This window comes from Boleophthalmus pectinirostris, unplaced genomic scaffold, assembly GCF_026225935.1.
Source record: "Boleophthalmus pectinirostris isolate CB_2022bp ecotype Guang Dong unplaced genomic scaffold, ASM2622593v1 HiC_scaffold_12, whole genome shotgun sequence".
NCBI classification, from domain to species: Eukaryota; Metazoa; Chordata; class Actinopteri; order Gobiiformes; family Gobiidae; genus Boleophthalmus; species Boleophthalmus pectinirostris.
The window spans coordinates 22,479,610-22,500,728 of record NW_026571018.1 but is presented as its reverse complement, the minus strand read 5'-3'; the positions used below and the strand labels follow the sequence as shown (position 1 = coordinate 22,500,728).

General features: G+C 38.1%; 2 protein-coding genes across 3 annotated transcripts; both read right to left on the bottom strand.

The window, feature by feature from the left end:
* Positions 1 to 11,631: 11,631 nt before the first annotated feature.
* Positions 11,632 to 14,134, bottom strand: scn4bb (sodium channel, voltage-gated, type IV, beta b). The gene is made up of 5 exons (XM_055148915.1): positions 14,050 to 14,134; positions 13,086 to 13,249; positions 12,797 to 13,016; positions 12,278 to 12,407; positions 11,632 to 11,901 (listed from the first exon to the last, which is right to left on the bottom strand). Exons 1-5 carry the CDS (start codon positions 14,132 to 14,134, stop codon positions 11,805 to 11,807), a joined length of 696 nt encoding a protein of 231 aa, XP_055004890.1. The 3' UTR covers positions 11,632 to 11,804.
* A 2,618-nt stretch (positions 14,135 to 16,752) lies between these two features.
* On the bottom strand, positions 16,753 to 20,530 carry mpzl2b (myelin protein zero-like 2b). 2 transcript variants are annotated; one of them, XM_020933526.2, is made up of 5 exons: positions 20,179 to 20,530; positions 19,052 to 19,221; positions 18,445 to 18,655; positions 17,949 to 18,117; positions 16,753 to 17,253 (listed from the first exon to the last, which is right to left on the bottom strand). In XM_020933526.2, exons 1-5 carry the CDS (start codon positions 20,234 to 20,236, stop codon positions 17,076 to 17,078), a joined length of 786 nt encoding a protein of 261 aa, XP_020789185.1. In that variant the 5' UTR covers positions 20,237 to 20,530; the 3' UTR covers positions 16,753 to 17,075. The 2 variants fall into 2 exon arrangements, with proteins under 2 accessions (XP_020789185.1, XP_020789186.1); XM_020933527.2 differs by lacking the exon at positions 20,179 to 20,530 and adding an exon at positions 19,855 to 20,082.
* Between the last annotated feature and the right edge of the window lie 589 nt (positions 20,531 to 21,119).

Here is a 21,119-nt window from a genome sequence, read left to right as displayed (position 1 = left end):
TTGGCAATCCTGGCAAATGTGAGGCGCGCCTTTTTGGCCAGGCAGGTCTCCGTGCTGGACTGGCGACTGTGCTCCCCGGAGGTCTCTCCAGCCCTGCTGCCCAGTTATGCATGGAGGGAAAATGAGAGGATACCCAGCCCCGCCCATGTCCCTCCTCTCTTCTTCCCAACACTACTGTGAATACAAATCCATCCTCCAACACAAATCAAACAGCGATGGATGGCGCACAGAAAACATGTCTCAGTTGGGAAAGCCTGGAATACAGCTCGCCTGTGTCCAAAATGTTTGAGCAGAGTAGTTTTTTTGTTGGTGATTTTTTTTTTTTTTTTTTTTTTTTTTTTTTTTGGCAGACGGATCTCTTGGCACCTTGGAGAGCGCACCCACCTGTGCGCCCCAGAAGACCGCGTTTCCTGCGCTGTGTGGACCTATAGGCAGTTTTGAGCAAGCAGACACATATCTTACGTTTGTTTTATCATGTGAATGGAAATTAATTTGTCTACTGAAATAGGCCTACGCTAGAGACGCACTAGCTACTGTTTTCTTTGTCTCTCACTATCTGGGAGCGTGCGTAGACATTTGCGCAAAAGAGAGACTGGGTGTGAGGTGGCACGGCACAAGTGTGCCAAATGCCAACTCAGTGACACGAGACATAATAAAACGTTGAAAATTCACAACAAGTAAGCAAAGGAATTTGCATTTTGGAATTTCGGTGTTGCATTTTTGGACATGTAGCCTACTGTACCCCACGAACAAACATTCATAGTGAAGAACTGTGGACAACAGTGAGTCAAGTGAAACTAATGACTGCTAAATTAGCTCCTGGAACCGATACAATTTCAAGGGATGTAACAAAGTAAAAATTACACGAAAGTGTAATCATATTTTGCAATGTATTTCTGTTTTAACAACCCTGATAAGGAAATAGACAACTGTCTGTGCGAACACTCTCCACACTTTATTTAAGCTTTTAACGATATAGCCAACAATCAAATTAATTAAATTAAACAAATTATTTATCACAAATTCCTTATAAAAAATAATATAATAATAAGATTTATAATGTGCCCTTGAGTTGAATAGTGATTATGGGTAGCCCTAGAAAAAGGGCATAAAAAAGGGCATTACCCGCATGAACATATGAAATATCTGTCCTGGATTTTGAAGAGAGTCAAAGCCTTAGGGGTCAACTATTGAACACTTGACTGTCCTTGAACTTAACTCTGGGGTCAGCTCCACCTCGTGCTCTTGTGTCGGTGCCGAACCCAAGCTGCTCACAGCTGTATCCTGCTGCCCTCTGCTGGCCAACACAACAAAGGACTTGACAATAGCCTCTGAAAGTGATCACTGCAATTATTGAACAATGAGCCTAAATTTCACACAATTGTTTAGACTACCCTATAAAGATTAAAGCAAACAAACAAAAAGACACACACATAAATTAGGTGAAAACATTAAGACCTTTAGTTTTTTAGCTGTAAGAGGTTACAAGTCATCTGTTTTTGATTAACAACATACAATAAAACGTGACTATGCCAATCAGTAATCAATAATAAAATAAATATTAAATAAATATATATTTTGGGTTATAGCTAACCCAAAAGTGACAGATGGGGGTGTTATGTGTTATTTTGTTTCAGTTCTGTTTCAGATTGTGAAATAATCAAACATAACTACACGAAGCCTTGCCAGAGGTTAATTAATTAAAGGCAAGTACTTGACAGCACCAACTGCTGCACTAACTACTGTAAAACAAGGACTTAAAGGTGCATTGTGTAACTTTTCTGGTGGAGTGTCCATCAAATGCTTTCACCACGGGGATTTTATTACATTAAGCCTTTCTATCTTCATGGAGGCAAAACCAGACGAAGTTCCAAGACAGGTCTGTGGAGAGGCAACATCGCTCAGAGTCATTTTCTGTGCATTTTTTAGCTATAAAATAACCTGTAGTTGAATAAATGTAAGGTAGAGTCGTTTAATGTTATACTCTGGAACATTCAAGCCACAACAATGACATATCCATAGAAAGAAGAAAGTGACGAACACCCATCCAAACTATTACACAATGCACCTTTAAGAGGGTGCAGATAAAGAAAAGGGGATAATACCCCAAGTCACATGTCTATGGCAGTATTAAAGGGGGTAAGTGATATTAATTGGAATTAAGAGTTCTAAGTTAAAGCAGGTCTGAAGGTTCAGACGAGCTGAGACACTTCATCTAAACACTAACTACAGGCCCAGGCAGCATCCGACTGAAAACGCTGTATCCTCTACCCCAGGGGTGTCAAACTCATTTTGGTCCAGGGGCCGAATCCAACCTACTTTGATCCCAAAGGGGCCGGATCAGAAAACTCATGTCATACATACTTAAAAAACAGCAATAAGTTCAAATATTTGTGCAGAGAAACCCAAATCTATTACAGAAATCTTTTTTAACTGATGAACTGTTTGTTTTACAAAATAATATAATATTATGTACAAACCTGAAACTTTAAGATAAATGCAATTTCTACACAATGTTTTAACATGAACTTGTATTCATATAGGAATAAGTCAATTTTTCTTGTAAAATCCTGCACTCGGCTCCACTTTTCTCATTTTTGACATTTTGCTGATGAGGGTGTCACGGTCAACAGTCAAAACGATCGTCCTTTAAGAGCATTTGGAAAGAGACAAGTCTTCATTTGTGCTGCTCTGGTGGGAGGGGCCACGTACAGAGACGCTGGAGACCCTGCTATGCTCAGCACCGCAGAAAATTAACAAGATTTTAATAGAAAATATGATTAAAATATTTTAGTAGAAAATCAGCTGAGGGCCACATTAAAGGTCTTGGAGGGCCGGATCCGGCCCCCGGGCCTTATGTTTGACACCTGTGCTCTACCCTAAAAGAAACTACAAAACATTGGTAATAAAACTTGTGGAGAACCGAAACTAACCTGAGTACAGATGCGTGTGAGTCGAATAATCTGATAAACATTATGGAGGCATGGATCTGTAATAAGATCTCCCATAGATGGAAGTGCTCCGGTCGTGTTTGTACCGTGTATTTGTACCTGTGTCTCGCAGCTCCACTCCGGTGCTTCGGCTGAAAGTTTCGCTTCTTTCTCCGCCTCATGTCTTTCGGAGCCCGGGCTCGCAGACGTTTATTCAATAACTGAGCTCTTATGAGCCAAAAGTACGAACCTCAGTTAAAAAAGACTATTAAAAAGCTAAAAAGATTATTATCAACACCTTTAACAAATGACATGATAGAAAAATCTGAAAACAAGACGGTACTGGTTACCATAACAACGGGGTCTTGGTCTGATGACCGGGGTGTGACAGGTTTATGATTATTATTATGGAAAAAGAAAAAAGAAATAAAATTAAATAGCCTATCCCATAAAACAATTAAGTGGGACTTGTTAAAGAAAACCTTCATTCTGTTGTTTTCAACTTTTCAATAAAGGATTGAGACAAAAAGTGAAATCAAAGGCAATTTAAATTTATCTGAAATTCCAATAAATCACACATCTGGTCATAGTCATCAAAAAAGGACACCTGGTATTTTGTAGGTGTAGGTGTAGTATTTTGTAACCGGGGATTTCTGTTTGTTCTGTGTTTGAAAATTTTGAATCTGCAGGTCTTGTTCTTGTATTCCTTCTCCAGCAGATGGCGCCACTGCTCTGGGCGACGCGGGGTACTTGGTTTTCCTCTGTAAAACTCAGTCAAGTCAAAAATTCTTGAGTATAACACAGTCGTCAGATTTCCCCACATTTCATAATTTTATTTGAGAAACTTTATTTTTTTCTTTCTAAATTCTACTCGCATCACACATTTTATTCAGTATTACAATATTTACAGATGTACAGAATCGTTTATAGATGTAGGCCTACTTTTTATTCTAGCAGCAGGAGGCATTTTGTTAATGACTCACTAAATCAAACCTATAAATATACTTAACTATATACTTAATACTTAAATATAACTTAACCTATAAATATAACTTAGCAATTATATTTATGAAGATTTCAAATTTTATTTCCTGGCTGAACAGGGACAGCAGATACAGAGCCAGTTTCATAACTTTTACCTAGCAACCATACTGTGAAAAACGGGCGTGTCTAAAATTACACAATAGTTCAATTAAAACTGCATTTCAAAGTTTTGATAACAGACGTATTCCTTTTTAGAACCACTACATCCTTTATTTTTGTTTTTTTCCTTTCAGCTTTTGTCCAGAAACTAACACAAAACTGATGTAAAATTATGATCAATATTCACCACAAGTAAATATCACCAAACCAAGTAAAAATAATTAGAAAAACCTGCCACACTTTACGATCAGGCTAAAGGAGGCAGGTTTTACACCAAAACAACCCTATCCATGTATCTAGGCTGGGGACTGGCACAGAGGGACACACACAGCGCCCCCTGTGGCTGGATTAGACCCACCGCCCGTGCTTGTATACAGTTAGTGTGTTAGTAAGTGCATGCAGACATACTCACCATAAACAGCAGCCTTTGGACCTGTGAAGACTAGTTTAAAAGTTAAGTAAAACAGTTTAGATCTGCAATGAGAAGAGTCAGAAGAGTTAGAGTTAGAACCGTCATTTCACAAGACAAGCCCAAAACAATTTTACAACATACACAATGGCAATATTAATATGAGATTTAACCTTTAACCCTGTAAAGTTAATACAATTTTTAAAGAGAAATGTCAATGTATTTCAAATTGGTTAAAATAAACAGACCCTCTGCAAACCTGTGGAAGAGTTGGACTAGGATACTACTACTAGACTTTCATTACAGTGTAAGGATTAGGACCAGAGCTGTCACACTATAAAGCCCACGTTTAGACCAGTTCAGACCAAACCAAATATAAAACATACACACAACCCAAACCTCAAGTCAGATTTCAGACCTTTTTACCTCCAAATGAAATGGTTGAAAGGTTAGTTAACAATAAGTAATATCAGTTTCACCCAACCATAACATGTTTTACCAGCCTGTTTAAATCTGGACCATATTTAGACCAGTCGAGGCACACACCAAAAACACAGAAGGTTCCACACCCAAGTGCAACCTGTGGAAATTATGGTGTAAACATTTAATCTAGCCCACATTTAGACCAGATCAGCCCAAAAAAGACCAGCAGTCTCCATAAAAGTGAGCCAACGTTTAGAATATGGCCCACTTTCAAACCAGTTTAGGCTTAAAACTAAAGCCTTAGACTGTAACATAAAATCCTCAGCATACTCAGGCCTTGTTTTGAGATGATGATTCACACAGAAATGTCACCTACCTGAGTGAAAGTCTGCATGAACAGACCAATAAAATCATTGAAACCTGCTGCAGGGAAAGATCCCTGTAAGATTGTCAGTCACAAATCCAACATCAAAGGATAGGAATTACATTCAGACCACAAAAAAAGTGACAGAACACAAGGGCCTCAACCCTTGGACCAAAACTCAAGTCAAGAGGAGAAGAAGGTTCCTTTCTGTGCAGAATCTACACAGGTGTATGGCAGAAGCTCACTGCTCCTGACAAGCTGCCCCAACAGCACTTTGTTGATGATGAATTGGTCAAATGCAGAGGGAGAATTTCACTCAAAAAGGATTACTAAAAATATTCAATATTTATAATACCTCAAGATTATTCCAAATGATCGGGTTTTAATAGATGTGGGGTTTCTCCATTTGGTTCCATTTTGTGCACAAATCCTATAAAGAGAAACCTGTTATTGCATTTTAGCGAAATAAATAAAATAAACTAACATCTGTTACAGTTGCCGCAGATGATCTTCATGTCTCACAGTTGCAAGACATGAAGTAGATTTAGCTTAGATTAACTATAAACTAATTAACAATGATGATGATAAAACTGATACCTGTAGAAGAGTTAGAGGACACCACCCAAACCTGCAAACACAAAGGAAACAGTCAGTATCAAATTACAAGAAGTGTTTGATCTTGGGAGCACACAACTAAAACTATCTTAGCAGTATTCAACAAAGCATGGTATCACTTAGCTGTTTCTTAAAGAGTATTGCATTTCAGCAAAATAGTTTAGGGTGACCAAACGTCCGTTTTTCCCTGGACATGTCAATTTTTTGTGGCCTGTACTGGGCGTCCGGGTTTTTGTTTTTTTTAAGTGACGCAAATGTCCGGGTTTAGTCCAGTCAACGAATGACTCAGGTTGGAAAATTGTTAACAAAGCTTTTTCACTTGAAACATGTTTATTAGTAGTATATTAGTTCACATGAAAAAGTCCACCGAAATCTGACCATTGGAACCATGTTTTTAAAGGGGAGAAAAAAAAACTCAGTTTCATGACAAATTTCATCCAAAGCCTCATACACAAATGGTCCTCATTTTGAGACCAGTTGCCTTATTACCTTAGTATAGTAAGTGTGTTAGTTTCAGCAACTCAACAACATGCCACTTCATTTTGTTCAACAATTGGATAGTTCAAGGTCAAGGTAAATGAAAATAGGCCTGAGTTACTCGTTTACTTAATTTTTCAGCTAAATAGAACTTCATTACCATTTTATGATGTAAAATGAAAGAAATAACTGTCCTAATCTCACTCCTTTGTCCTCTCTTAGAGAACTGGCCAGTCACCTGGAAGAAGTTTTACTATTGATCATCAACTGAACACTCTAAATTAAAATGCCATGCTTAAACTGAACAGTAGTTGCATATCTGCTTTGTTTTAACATATCAGTCATGCTAAAGTATTTTTTTTTTGATGACATTACATATTATTTGGCACTGCTACTGCTAATATAATTCAATCAAAGTCAAACTATATGGGCTTTCTACCATGATTCGAAACAAAGCCAACACAAACTCATGATGGGCAAATTAATACAACAGTTAACTTGTTCTCATCTTGCTCTCATTCTTCCCCATCATTATCAGAGTTGCTACTCTTTGGTTGTGAGACCATTTGGTGACACTGCCCAGCCCCAATCTACAAGTGGGAGATAATTTTTGCACCATACTTGTACCTGATGATATGTCCTGTAGCAGGATTTGTTGTTTGTAGAAGTTTCTCACTTCACTCTAGCTTTCAGTGTCTTCTTTTGATGAACATAGTCACATGAAAACAGTTTGTTTCCAAAAAAAAAGAGAAGCTTTCTTGCTCATGGTAAGGTGCATTTCTGAAGAAACTGAAACAGAAGCTCCAACATCATTACCCATCCTACGGCAGTGCACTGCATCCCTGGTGATAGACTGGTGATAACCGTTGAAAATGACAAGTGCATTTAAATAGTTTGCCTCACATGTCGGATGTACATTTCACATATCTGGGAATAGGTGGAATGTTTATGTCATGCAAATTTATGAAGCAATCCACCCCCCAATCAATAACATACTGTAAACCTGTAGTTGGTAGCTTGGGCACAATGCATATGGCATCAAGCTTCAAAAGATAATGGCTAAATTCTGCCTTGTCTCCAGTTTACATTTCGAGGTTTTTGCTGAAAAGAGATGCTGGCAAACTGAATTCAGAAGCAAAATTCTGATATAAATACCCCTGACCAGTTCATCTAAAAAACTGTTCCAGTCTCCATGATGGGTAAAAGTGTGTTACACATAACCAACAAACAACAAATTGTATTGCTGTGGCAGAATGACATATTTTGATTTTTTTTTTAAGTAATAAAAAGTAATAAATATTCTATAAAATAATGCCATTTTTTTCAGTTGCTTATGTTGACCTTGATATTCATACATGAACATCAGACCTGTCACATATAGGTCACATATGACCTATGGTCATATGTGACCTTACATTTGACCATAAGTGATAGAAAACGAAAGAGCATCTAAAATGAGTAAAAACCAGCACAACAAGTACGTTTATAAGACAACTGGTTTCAACATAAAGCCTCTTGTTGTATGAGATTATGATTGGCAGCCATTGGATTTGTCATAAAATTGAGGGTCTTCTCCCCCTTAAAAAAACACAGTTCCAGTGGTCAGATTTCAGTGGACTTTTTGTGTGAAGTAATACCACTAATAAACATGTTTCAAGTGAGAAAGCTTTGTTAACATTTTTTTTCCCCAACTTAGCCTACATTTTGTCATTCGTTTACGAGACTAGTCTCGACAAGTGGGAGGCCATGTGCACAGGTCGAAGTTCAACCCAAAACACAGAGTTTAGGTAAACTCTTCCAGCAAGGTGGGTCTGGATCAATTCTTTCATTCATTCCATATTTTGGAGCATAATCTCTAATATAAGATTTTCCATTCTTCTTCTTAGTTCTTGGGTCCTTTTTGACTTCAGATGGAGGCAAAGATTCATTTTTCACTGGTCAGAATAGGGCCCGACCTGTAGGAGCTATTTGCTTATTTTGTTGATTCTAAAATTAGTTTATTATTTTTGTTTGTTTATTATCTTACTAATTCAGTTTTGTTAATTTGCATAATATATTTTTGCTATGTTAATATTATTCTTGTTAATTTCATAGTCTAAGTTGGTATTATTTACGTTAGCACCTTTTTTGTTTTTGATTTAATCTGGGTCACCTAGAGGATAAAGGAGGGTAGGACATGTAGACCAGGGTGCACCTGGATGGGCCTATGATTTTTTACCAGTCGAATGGAGAGGCAGCAGAAGTAGGCCTTTAACATGTATCCCCTAAAATTAACATAATCTAGAGAGTCTAAGATTTATAATGAGGTATAATATCGGCAAGATTTTTGGCAATATCGGCCGATCGCCGATATGTTTCCAGGTGCCCATATCGACCAATAATATCGACCAACCGATATATATCAGTCAGGCCCTAATTTGTATAATACCTTTTTTGCTTGCCATGTTAATATTATGTTTGCTAATTTGTTTAGTCTAATTTGTTATTGTTATTGTTGGTTTAATCTATGGGGCACCTAGGAGATAAAAGAGGGTGGTACAGGTAGACCAGAGTGCACATGTGTGGGCCTATGGTTTTGCCAGTGAACAGGAGAGGCAGCAAGTAGACCTTGATCATGTACCCTTGTTGTTTGCTTGTAAAACTGGAATAAATCTTGGAAAATACAGCTCTGGACATAGATTTTGTTTTTTTACTTCACTGCTTAAACTACATACCAAAAGTGCCAAAAAGTGATTGAGTTATGTTTAGTTATGAGTTTGCTCATTGCTTTTGTTTGTTAGTTTTTGTTCACAAATTGTCAGTACAGAAACAACTAAGTGGATGCTTCTTACAGTTTCATAGGTCAACCTGTAATACTACATGTCTGAGAGTCTGGGTCTTCTGAAGTGAGTGATTCTAGAACAGATACAGGGAACTGGTGAGGAGAAAGAAGGAAGTCAGAATGGAAGAGGACAGGGAGCTACCCCTGTATTATTACACACATAGTTCAAGTGAGAGGTGAGGGGAGCTGCGGTCACACTTTTCTAGACTATAACAAAAATTCATCTGTCATGATACTGAGTGAGGTACATTTGAGTGAGTGGTTATTCTCAGAAGGACTAAACAGACATAAAGGTCTGTCAGGGATAAAAAGCTATGTTAATGATGTGTCAACAGATTTATAATAATCGTACTTGACACTGAAACACCATAGATTTAAATAAAACTTTATTCAGTATTTGCCTACAAAGAAACCCTTATGCATGGATGATGGCTAAAATGCAACATCTTTTTCAAGCGAGACAGAGCATTTTCATTTATTTTATTGCAATAATGTAAGCAGTAACAGTATATGACTTAGAGCGCATACTGCAAGCTTGACAGGGATTCTACTCTTGCTTCACTATGGATGTTCCACTTTTACCAGACATCCTACACAGAGGTGGGTGTACTCAGTTACATTTACTCAAGTACAATGACTTCAGTAAATAAACCTTGCTTTAAATCTTACTTATTGGAGTAGTTTTGAAACGCTCTACATTGACTTTTACTTCAGAATTAAAGCTATATTTTATATTGTATTAGTGACAAAAACTTTGTGACAATATTAAATTGTTGTCTTGTATCATTCCTTCAGATTTTACATATTTTTCAAAACTTTGTAGATTGTACTTAAGTACCATTATTTTGAAGTAACAGTACTCTTACTTAGGCTACCCACCTCTGAGCCTACAACTTACAACCAAAATAACTGGTTCAAATTTGGAGGTATTCCTATGTATTGTATTGCTGATCATTTGAATTGGCATAGCATATCATTATGTTTGCATAGATTGGATTGTTGTTGTGTCAAACCAAATGTTATAGCATAAATAATGTGTGTACTAAAGTCTGATTTTGTGTGCTATCTGAATTAAATACAATTTGTCAGATCAGATTATTGAGGCCAGTTTTTAAAGCAACTTGGGCACTACAAACACTTTATCTGTATCTGTTATAAGAGTTTTTACTTCCTTATAGCAATCAAACCCCAACACACACATACAATATTGATTATTTCAAGTGTCACCTGATACAGTATTGCTTCAGCAAATTCAATGGTGGAAGACATGAGACACAAATATAAACAGGATAATTTTCAGTCATCTATAAGAGAAGGCCCACAAATGCTCTTTGATTTCCTACATGAGGTCTATACTGCAAATGTAGCCAACATTCAAGTCTGCCAAAGACACAGTGTTTGTCTCCCCCTCACACTCCAGAGGTAATGATAACAGACATTCATAGTCTTGGGTGTGCAACATCTGCTTTCAGTGTTTCCAGTGTGTGCATTGTACAGTCCAAACATGATGCTCACAGCACACAAAAGTGTCACCATTTGGCACAGGCTGTATACTCTCCTGATTTACAGCTAACCTATACCAATGGCTCTGTGATGATGCCCCATCACGTTATTGAGTTATTTACTGTAAGTACTGGTGACAGTACAAATTATTTAATTAATCAGAAATGCATCTCTCAGGATGTGAGACACTTAGCTAAGTAAAAGGATTCAGTGATATTGTGGCAAAGAATAAAATATCTGTAGATGGTGAGTAGCTTTATTCCCCCATGACATCATCAGGGGTTAAGCAGGAAAAGCTGGAGCTTAAGTAGCCCTATTAGTACTCATGTCACCAGTTTCCCTCTTTTTGAGTTTCAAAAACTAAATCAGAGGAGCTGCACATGCACTGTTAGATTACATTAATCCTAAAAGCATCATCATCCTCTTTTATTACAGCGGTGAGTAACTACTTTGGCTTTCCTGTATTGAAACCTATTGTAGTTCAGTTTCAGACATTAGATGAAGAGTTCTTTGCAAGAAGCATCAAAACATTGTTAGGCACTCGTGTTTTAAGCAAAAAAATGAAGACATTTGGTTTCAAATTTTGTGATTAGTACTAAGAGAATGTAAATGATAAAGGGTTATCTAAGGACTTAGGTAAAGCTGACTACATATACTACATATACTTTAAGGTGCTTCAGTATATGTGAGTGCTTAGCCCAGTTACCAAAACTATTTTAGAAGTTATGATAATGTGTAAGTAGCATACAGGGTAAGTGCTATTATCTAAAGACTTGATTAAGATTATGATTATATCTTTGAGTACATTTATCTGTATGTACGAGTCAATGCCTTGGTTGTATCTTTGGACAAGTGATGTGTTCTCCCATATGAATGAGAGAAAATACACTGGACATATCAAAGGATCAAAGTAATTATGAGACTAAGTGAAATTTGCGATGGGTATTACTTGCATTTTTTCTACCTTGTAAATGCATATTTTGTTTTCAAAAGGCCAGAGCCAGGCACATTTTTCAGATCCCAGCTTTGTCTGTTTTTGCATTGCATGTGAGCATTATATAAATATGCGAAAAAGGTCCAAAGTTGACAGCGCTTATGAGAGTACATACATGCACTTTCTTATTTCTTTTTTGGTGTTGGCTTTGAGTCAGCTTTGGATCCTGAGAGGCCATTTTCTGTATTGTCGATTCCTGATGAAGTTACAAGGCACTCCTTACTGCGGCAAGAAAGAAAAAAAGAAAATCAGTTCCTCTACAAATATACAGGTTCAAGTAGATACATGATTAGGGGTGGACTGTGACCAAAAAACAGCCCTGGACTTTTTCCACCATTCGGCCCACTTTAAAACTTTCACTTTCAGTGTACCACTGGAGCATTGAAAGTGACACCACTGGAGCCCCCCATTCGGCTTTTCGACTTTTCCAGAATGTACAGATTGCCAGTCCCCCCTGCACATGATCATGCCTCATTAAATCAATTACTGTATAACTGTATATGACATATGATATCTGAGCCAGTATCAGTTTCAGTCAAGCACAAGCATGATATTCTGATGTAACAGAAGGAAATTGTTTTGTATTTGATTAACTCACTTTTTCTCCTCAAGTTTGGCCAGAACAAAGAGTGTGAAGTTCTTGATCAACATGAAGCCCATTAAGAGCGCAATGGCTCCACCGACACAGGAGGCAATGATGATGGTCACTGTGTTGTCCACTACCCTCACTGCAGTAAAATAACAGCAATGGCAAGCTGGTTATGTCTTTTAGCAGAGGATCAAAATAAAAATAGTAAAATAATAAAATTAATAAAATGGAAAATAAAATAGAGTTATAATAAAGCAATGATGTATTTAGCTTCAAAACAATTATGGAACCCTAACAAAAAAAATTTGAAGTGAAATTGTATTTTAGTGTAGTACTGTAATAATGCTAAGCAATCAGGGCTGAAAGTGTAATTATTGCGTGTATTATTACAGAAAATGCTTAGACTTAATACGTGGTCTACTGAAATCCAGATCCTTACAACTGCCCATTTAGTGATATTTCAAATCCAGCATCTGAATAGACTCTATGAATAAATGGAGTCTATATATTGTAAGTATGACCACTTACACTCTTCCACCACAATGAGATGAAAAATGGCACTGTGGTTCTTTCCCTTCTCCTTTGGGTTGATTCCGAAGCAGGTGTACTGACCGGCATCGTCAAAGGTAATGTTCCATAAGAGGATGGATACGTTGTTTTCATGGTTCATTCCCACAAAAGACACTCTTTCTCTATATATGGTCACGTGAGGCTCCACCCCTTCAGAGGGAATCACCGAATCACACACCTGCAACACACAACAGTGCTAAGCCCAGGCTCAAAACTGTTTCATAATCTATTAGGTATCATTATATACCTTCTGCATGGTGCCATTGTCATTGAACTGCCAGTTGAAATAGAGGTCTTTAATTCCGATGCAGCTGAAGTATGTACATGGAAGCATGACAGTGCTGCCATTGACTGCCTCCAGGAAAGGGACTTTGCCCACGGACATCTCTAGTGCCCGAACAGACCACACTCCTAATTTAAAGGAAATAATAAGAATGATGTGGTCACAACTATCCAGTCATGTACCGACAACTTCAGTTTTTGACTCAGACAAAATAATAGTGTGTGTTTCATACACATCTACATTCAGTCTTTAAATATGAAGTGAATGTTGTGCATAGAAGATGTTCTAAAGACGTCTTCATGTGGCCCCATGTGTAACATGAAACGACAAAGTCACAGCAATGACATTTCTGTGAATTGTACAAGGTGAAATCTTCTGTGATATTGTAACCATACACCAGGAAGTGCAGAGGGCAGTGGGAACTCACTGTGGAGAAGTCCTAGGATTTGGTTGATTAATTAAATCAATTTAAGTTATCCTTTCAATGTCTTGAATCTATCAGAAATAAGAAACTGCTGACAAAAACAATATGGTGAATTTGGAAATTTGTTTATTGTATTAAAGCTGCTCATTTTGTGTAACAGTCAAGGTCATCAAAATATCTGCCTTATATAAACACTGCGTTTACATTGAGCACTGTAGTCATTTCAAACTACTAAAATGGTAGTGGCTCTATTTCTTATCTCTAGACAACTTTATGTGTGTGCTCTGAAAGTAACCCAATGAAATGATAATTCAGCTAAAATAATAATTTTTGTTCAAATTGCAATAAAAGTAAACTCTCATTACTGGCATAATGTGATATGTTGCTTGTAACGCTATAGTGGTAAATTATTTATTTTTATGAATGGATAATTTGCCAATTTTCCTTTTACTATTCAAACACATCCACATTTAATAAGTATGACATGCAAAAGGTATACATTACCAAACAAAGAAGAGAGGATGAAGCTGACTGCTATGTGCGCAGAGCCAAGCCTTGGGGGTTCAGCCCAACTCCACCGGACTTCCATGGCAACAAGACCAGACCAGCTCCAGAGCAGGTGTGGGATCCAGTCCGAGATGCTTACTGTTGAACTATTAGCACAACTTTATGTCCCTTGTGCACTGTTCAGATGCGTGCTTCGAATGTTGTACCTTTTGTAAACCGCCTGTCACAATAAAAACATGATATAAAAGCCAAACAGAGCTCTTCTGTTTAGGAAAAACCATCATGGACAGGTCTCAGAGTATATTTTCACACATACCCCTCTTCAGCAGTGTCACGTCAAAGGGCTGCAGTGGATCGGACAGCGCTGGAGTCACACTGTGCACCGTCAGGGTTCACTCAAGGAGAGTCCAGCAGGCAGCACTTTCACTGCAGAGACAGCCACATTGCAGCTCTGGCCTGGCTCAGAGTCAATTAAAGGAATGAAGCGAAAATAAACTGAACATCAAAGAAAATCAAAACTGTACAGAAAAAAAAGCACTGCAGTTTGAATTCTTATAAACAAAGCTCTATCAAGTTTCCGTGTTCCCTGTCCGTCCCTTTGGCTCATCTCTCAACTTTTCCCATCCTCTCTCCTGGCTGCGAGCCACCTCTCCTCACCCCCCTCCTTACCTGGACCATTCATTCGCTTTAACTTGCAGCACCCTCCCCCTGTTGTTCTGCTGGCATGGGGTGCATATGCAGACTCATGCACTCTTGCCAATGTTATCTATGAAGATCAAGACAAAGTTCTGCAGTGCAGATCCTGTTGGGGACTATGCAATGCAGAGTTACAAAAGGATTCATTCATAAGAACAATAAAACCATTGACTCTCAGTTAGTGTATTTCATTCAATAGACAGGTTCAAGTGTCTATCCTTAATAGGCTCAATAACTTTAAGTCCCTGCTCTATTCTTTTCAGTGCATTTACTATTCAGAAGTACTACTGAATGAATGTGTCCAACTCAGTACCCTACTTCATAGAATAAATTGTCATGTCTATTATAAAGTATAGTGTGAGTTCTTCTATTGATGCAGCGTCAAGACTGCACACGCATCATTTTTATCCCTGGGACAGCTCCTTTTCCCATTACAGCATCAGCCTATAGTGCCTTGTGTCGGCAGTTTCCCTTGATTAGTGAAGTTTATTGCTATCTTAAGTTGCATTTTTCAATGATATTGGTACCATGGACATGTATTATATGACTTTTTGCTGCCAATTTCCATCCATTAAAATCTACATAACTGCCATTTGCTGTCCCTTTTTATTAATAAATGTAGTCTAAGGGAAGGTTTGAAAGTTAACAAGAAAGCTGTGAGAAGTGGCATTCAGTCCAAGTTTAAGATACATTTATAAAGGACGTGAAGTATACACAAGTCATAGATTTTAGTCATAATCTGTGAACAAGTGACTGAAACCTAGCTTTCAGAAATTGTCATCATTTGATTGAATTATTTATTTATTTATTATTTATAGATTTATATTTGTGTAAATGGAAGCAAAAAAACTGCTGCTATTTTTGTATACCCAGAGTGGATAAAGTGAAAGCATTGGCTTGGTTGCTTCCTGCTGCTCTGGGACCACTGCTCCACTCTCCTGGCCCCTCCACTCTAGTATCAATGCAGCAGCAGTGGGAACTCTTCCAGAACTGCAAAAACAAAAACAAAAAAAAAAGCATCAGCATTTTACTGTACTGGAAGTATTGAAAGTCTTAAACTACTCCATGGGCGTCTCTCTTACTTAAGTTATGTGTAAATCAATCACTTTTACCTGCAACTGCTGCAGTGTTTAAACCACATGGCTGCTGCTGACAGAGGTGTCATCCGCTCCTACTGCAGCAAGATCCAAGGACACAGACTCAGCTCTTATCTGGGCCAACACAAGAGCTGCCCCACCAGAAAAAGAAGAAAGAATCAAAGTGCGTTTAAACCGTTTATGTTAATCCATGATCAAAACTATACAAGTATAGGCACATTTCTTTTGATGTGTTTTCCTCCTGACCCGTCATAGTTATAGCTTTGTGTTCCAAATGCATGTATACACACGCCCCGTCCTTTCACATGAGCCAGCCAAACAGTGAGTCTAATGTTGCGAGTGTAAAAGCAGTGATATCCGTAAAACTACCACTAGAGGGCAGATTTTCTCCTAGTTTGATATCTTTGTGTGGCTGTTGTTATCATGGATGTATACTTCCTTGCTTTTATTGGGATACGTGTATCAAAATAGCCTAATAATACATTTAATGTGGCTATTTAAATTTAAAGCACAAATAGGCCTACTCAAAAGGGGCTCTATGCAACTTGTCTGCCACCTTTGAGAAGTTATTGCTTTGACTGGAATGTTCCACAAGATGGCATTAATGACGTAGCCTATATCTTGCATTTATTAAATACAGGCGTTTTTAATGTCCAAAATGGCCTCGATAGGTAGGCAAGTAGGTAGGTAGGATAATCATCTCATCCTGAGAACCAAAACATCAACTAGGTACAGTATTGTTACAATTACATTAATTGTTAACATGTTTAACTTGTAGCTAGCTAGGTACACATATGTTCATGAAATCTGAACTACAAATTTTACATATCCTCCCTCTAAGATACAAGATGACAGGTAGTCTCTGAGCATACACCAATGTTCATCATTTACAAAATGCCACAAAAGGTAAACAAAAACATATTTATTCTAAAAATAATTCCACAAAGCTGCAGAATAAGTCTCTTATAAACAATATATATAGTACTATTGTACAAAACATACATGTACTTGTAAAAAGTGGCAGCATATTTTGATATCCAGCAATGCAAGACAATTAATAAAATGAGAAAAAAATACTACATTGGTTTTGCATAAAAGGCTTTAAGACATTCAGTCCTCAACCAAAGACTTGTTTCATCATCTGAGCCCTGACACCAGTAGAAACACTGCTATATACATTGGTCATTTGAATGAATAAAAGAAAAACAAAAAACAAAACAAAAAACGGGGTTAGTCGTCATCGTCGTCATCGTCGTCATCATCATCGTCATCATCGTCATCCTCCTCCCCTTCATCTCCATCCTCATCATCATCGTCTCCACTGCTCTCCTCAGACTCTTCATCATCTGAGCTCTCTGCCTTTTTCTTCTTTGACACTCTTGTCAAATGAATGGCCTCCTCGGGTTTGCTAACGCACCATAGACATACACAGTGTGTGAGATGGAAAATCTCTCAGGACAAACGTATTGAAATGAACCCATCATGACGTCTATAGGTTAGAAAGGAAGGCAACTGTCCACTCCTTTTCAACACTACTGAATATTCCCAAACTTTACATTCAGGCTTCAAGATATTATCATTTTCAAATTTTGCAGGATTTAAAGTAAATTCTGAAAATATGTGAGTTGGCTGAAGTCTGAATGTACCTTTTTAGAAATTAGTGAAAGAAAAACAATTCATTACAGCACAATCAATTATGCTTAGCAATTAGATTTTTACATTATGCTTAGCAATTAGATTTTCAAAAAAGTTTTGAATTATACAATTGGCTAAAAAGCGGTTCATTAGATTCAGATTATGCTGTATAAATTGTGCTCAGTAAATAATAAAAATCACATTTACATCTCCAACACAAAGGTAAAAACAAACATTTACGTATAAAGAAATTAGTAAGAAATTTAAAAGTAAAAAGTTAATAAAAACAAATGTAAAATGATTATGACTATGGTCATATTTAGAAATTGTACCACATTGGAGAGCAAATGGAAATAGAAAGGCCCAAGCCTTGTTCCTCTCAGTAGAGTCCTGTGCACCAGAGCTCACCCTGCCCAGCTCCAGACTGCACCCGCTCCAGACTGCACCCACTCCAGCTGCAGGTCTCACCAAACTGTGGGGTCCTTCCACCGTTCCTCTGGAACATGCACCTCAATGTCTCTGTTCATTCTCCTTTTCCTGCAGATCTTCACTGTTACAGTGATGCTGAGAATGATCAGGATCAGAACTATGCCACCCCCCACTGCTAAGGCCAGCATGCTGATCTCTGAGAGGGACACTGGCCAAACACACAACAATGATGCATAAGAACATGACCAGTAGAGAAACATATCTTCATGTGAAAAATGCACATTCTGAAGTAGCAATGGTTCAAAGAACAGATAACCCACTAACTGGAGAGTTATGGTTCTAAAAAGGGGAGTATATGTAGAGCCAGATGAGCCAGACCCCACAAGATTTAATTTTGTGTGGTCAGAATTTAATTATAGTATTATTTACAGTAAAAAGTAAGCCTCTTTCCTCAGTGTCTGACTGAAGTGTTAACACCCTTGTACTATACTGCAAAGTATTAGTCATGGAAGAGGAAGGAACTGTGCGGCCACACCTTTATCCACCACTCGGAAGGTGATCTCCCCGTTGTTGCCGTGGACATCAGGCTTGTTATGGACTTGGCAGACATAGGTGCCATTGAAGGTTGGAAGCACTTCCTGCAGTGTGATGGAGGCATCTTTCCTCAGGATGTCCCCAGACCAAATAGCACGGCCTTTGAAACGGCCTTGATCGGGAGGGAAGGGCTTCTGATCATAATAAAACACCTGATACAGATCACAAGGAAATAAATAAATGCCTTACTCACTTATCCTTGTCATGTGAAAAACTGCAAGAGTGACAAATCTCTGTCTGGCTATGGTAATACAAATATAACATTTATACACTCAGCACTTTTCAGGATATTTACTTAGATAAACACTATTATTTGAAAGCATATTATTTGAAAGATGTCAATATAGTGTTTTAGTGGTAGAGAAATCACCCATCGACTCATCAACATCAAAGGTTGAATCTCTACTGCAACCAGTGGATTTTTCCCTTCTTACCTTACCACAGAGTATGGGGAGTGAACGAATAATAATTTAATATTTTGAGAAGCTTAAACAGCAATAAAGTGTGATGACAATGTCATCTTCACAAAATATGCTTATTTGACTTACTGATTCTTCTAGTCCAGTCACCATTGGGCGGAATTTCCAGGACACTGTGACAGTCTGCAGTGACACTGGGGAGGTGGAGCTGAAAGTGCACTTTAGTTTCACGTCTGTCCCATTGATTGCCTCCACTTCTGCTGGTGTGATGATTTCAATGCAACCAACATGCTGAACCCCTGTAGAAAATGTGTTCAGTTTTTAGGTTCAATTAAAATTATTATTATGCACTTAACAGGTGTATATTTGTAGTGTGCAAATTTAATTTAGTCAAATATCTGCCTTCCATATATAAGCCTGGGAATCACTAATCAACTTTGCTCCCAACCCAATGACACTCCACGTTATCTCTTCAGAGTTTGCTTATCAGCCAAACACAGTACTTGTAGCCAGAACAGGGCATTCAAGAATCCAGTCTCCACCGAAAGAAAGAAGGGAAACATAAAAACAAAGAAACATATTCATGCATTCCTCCATTACATGATGACTCACCTTACTTCACCCCACTCCAAAATTAGGCCTACGTGTTTTTCTGTTGTAATAACTTAGGGACAGTTTTGTCACTCGTCAGAGAAACCTGAATAGTTCAAGGTTATTTAGACATTAGGTTATTTATGTCACAATGTCATATGTCACACATCTTATGCTACTTTTAAACACTCACTTTGATCATGTATTATCATTAACAAACAAAAAAATCAGGCCTGTGGACAAAAACATTTCCATACGTAGGTGATGTGTAGCCGACTTTATGCAGACTGCAATGAGTGTATTAAGAGTAATAAACAAGAGCCAAGATCAATCTGCTTTACCTGTCACATGTGAAAATCCACCTAAAATGACCTCCGGAACAGACATAGGTTATAGGCTTGAAAATGGAGTCTCATTAGAGACAGAAGCATATTTAATAGATCCATGAAGCAGCCATTCGCCTTTTCAGTTGAGTATGTGTGTCCCGGTCAGAGGTCGACTGGTAAAGCCTCGTCAGTCAGCTATGCAGTATGCTATGCTGTGCTTGTTGTGAGATACTGTCGATACCACTTTAAAGGCACACTTTGAGCAAAGGGCAAGAGGAGAATGTTTGTTGTGTTCGTAGAAAAGAATTGGCCTCTGTTTCCAGGAAGCCGTTCACTCACCTGGCAGCGCGAACCCTCCCAGCAGAAGCAACCATACCCGAAACACGGGACAAAACATTTATGCTGCTGATCACGAGCGGAGTTACGACTGCGTCATGAGGTACACCCAGCAGTATTCATGCAGGCTACCAAAATATCACCGCGGCTTGTACAGGCTAAGGGGTTAAATGCCTCTGCAGTTGAGAAAAAGTGAGTCAAAGTGCGCACACACCTTTGACTGAAAGATGGGCGGTGTCTACGACTCTTAAGTCTCGTATAACCCGTTCACCTGCCTGCTCCTCGTACCGGGACAGAACAGTGCAGCACTGCTCCAGTATGTCTAATGTTACTGTCACAGACACACAAGGGTCTGCTGTGTACTTTAGAGCAGTGGCTCTCAATCCAGGGACTGTTCAGTTCAAGTCTTAATAGGGAAATACCACTGCGTGATGCCATCTAGTGGCAAAAGAATGCGTTTTATGTAGTGTATGTAGTTTTATGTGGTTTATACTAGTACATTTGTAATAGACTCCAATTGGTAGCAAGTAGGTGACATATTATTTAGGCCTATACAAGTTGTGCACTTTTGTTAAAGGCCTAGAGCTATATATAACACACACATTTCTATCCCTTTCTTTAAAACATAATAGCAGCTATGCAATGAAAATTTTATTATTAGTCTGGTCATATCTCCAAAGCTCAAAATGATCTGTTCCATCTGTTGATGTAATGAAACAGTAGTTCTCAAATTAGCAGCTACCTTCTACCTTTTGTTCAGTAAAGATTGAGAAGTCCAGACCTGAAATTACCCATATTATTCTAGTGAAAGTGTGAACAGAACGTTTGTCCTTGTGATGTGTATGAGCATTTGAGAGGAACTTGGCCTAAATATGCAGTTTGTGTGTTAAACATGTCTGAAACAAAACACAACTCCACGTATGTTTTATGAGACAACATTATAA

Coding starts and splice junctions, on each gene's coding strand:
- scn4bb (XM_055148915.1), bottom strand. CDS start 14,134: ATGGAAGTCCGGTGGAGTTGGGCTGAACCCCCAAGGCTTGGCTCTGCG. Junction 13,017..13,085: donor ACAATGGCACCATGCAGAAG/GTATATAATGAT, acceptor TGTGTGTTGCAG/GTGTGTGATTCGGTGATTCC. Junction 12,408..12,796: donor TCTCATTGTGGTGGAAGAGT/GTAAGTGGTCAT, acceptor ATTTTACTGCAG/TGAGGGTAGTGGACAACACA.
- mpzl2b (XM_020933526.2), bottom strand. CDS start 20,236: ATGTTTTGTCCCGTGTTTCGGGTATGGTTGCTTCTGCTGGGAGGGTTC. Junction 19,222..20,178: donor GGGAGGGTTCGCGCTGCCAG/GTGAGTGAACGG, acceptor CATTTTCTACAG/GGGTTCAGCATGTTGGTTGC. Junction 17,254..17,948: donor TGGAAGGACCCCACAGTTTG/GTGAGACCTGCA, acceptor ATGGTGCGTTAG/CAAACCCGAGGAGGCCATTC.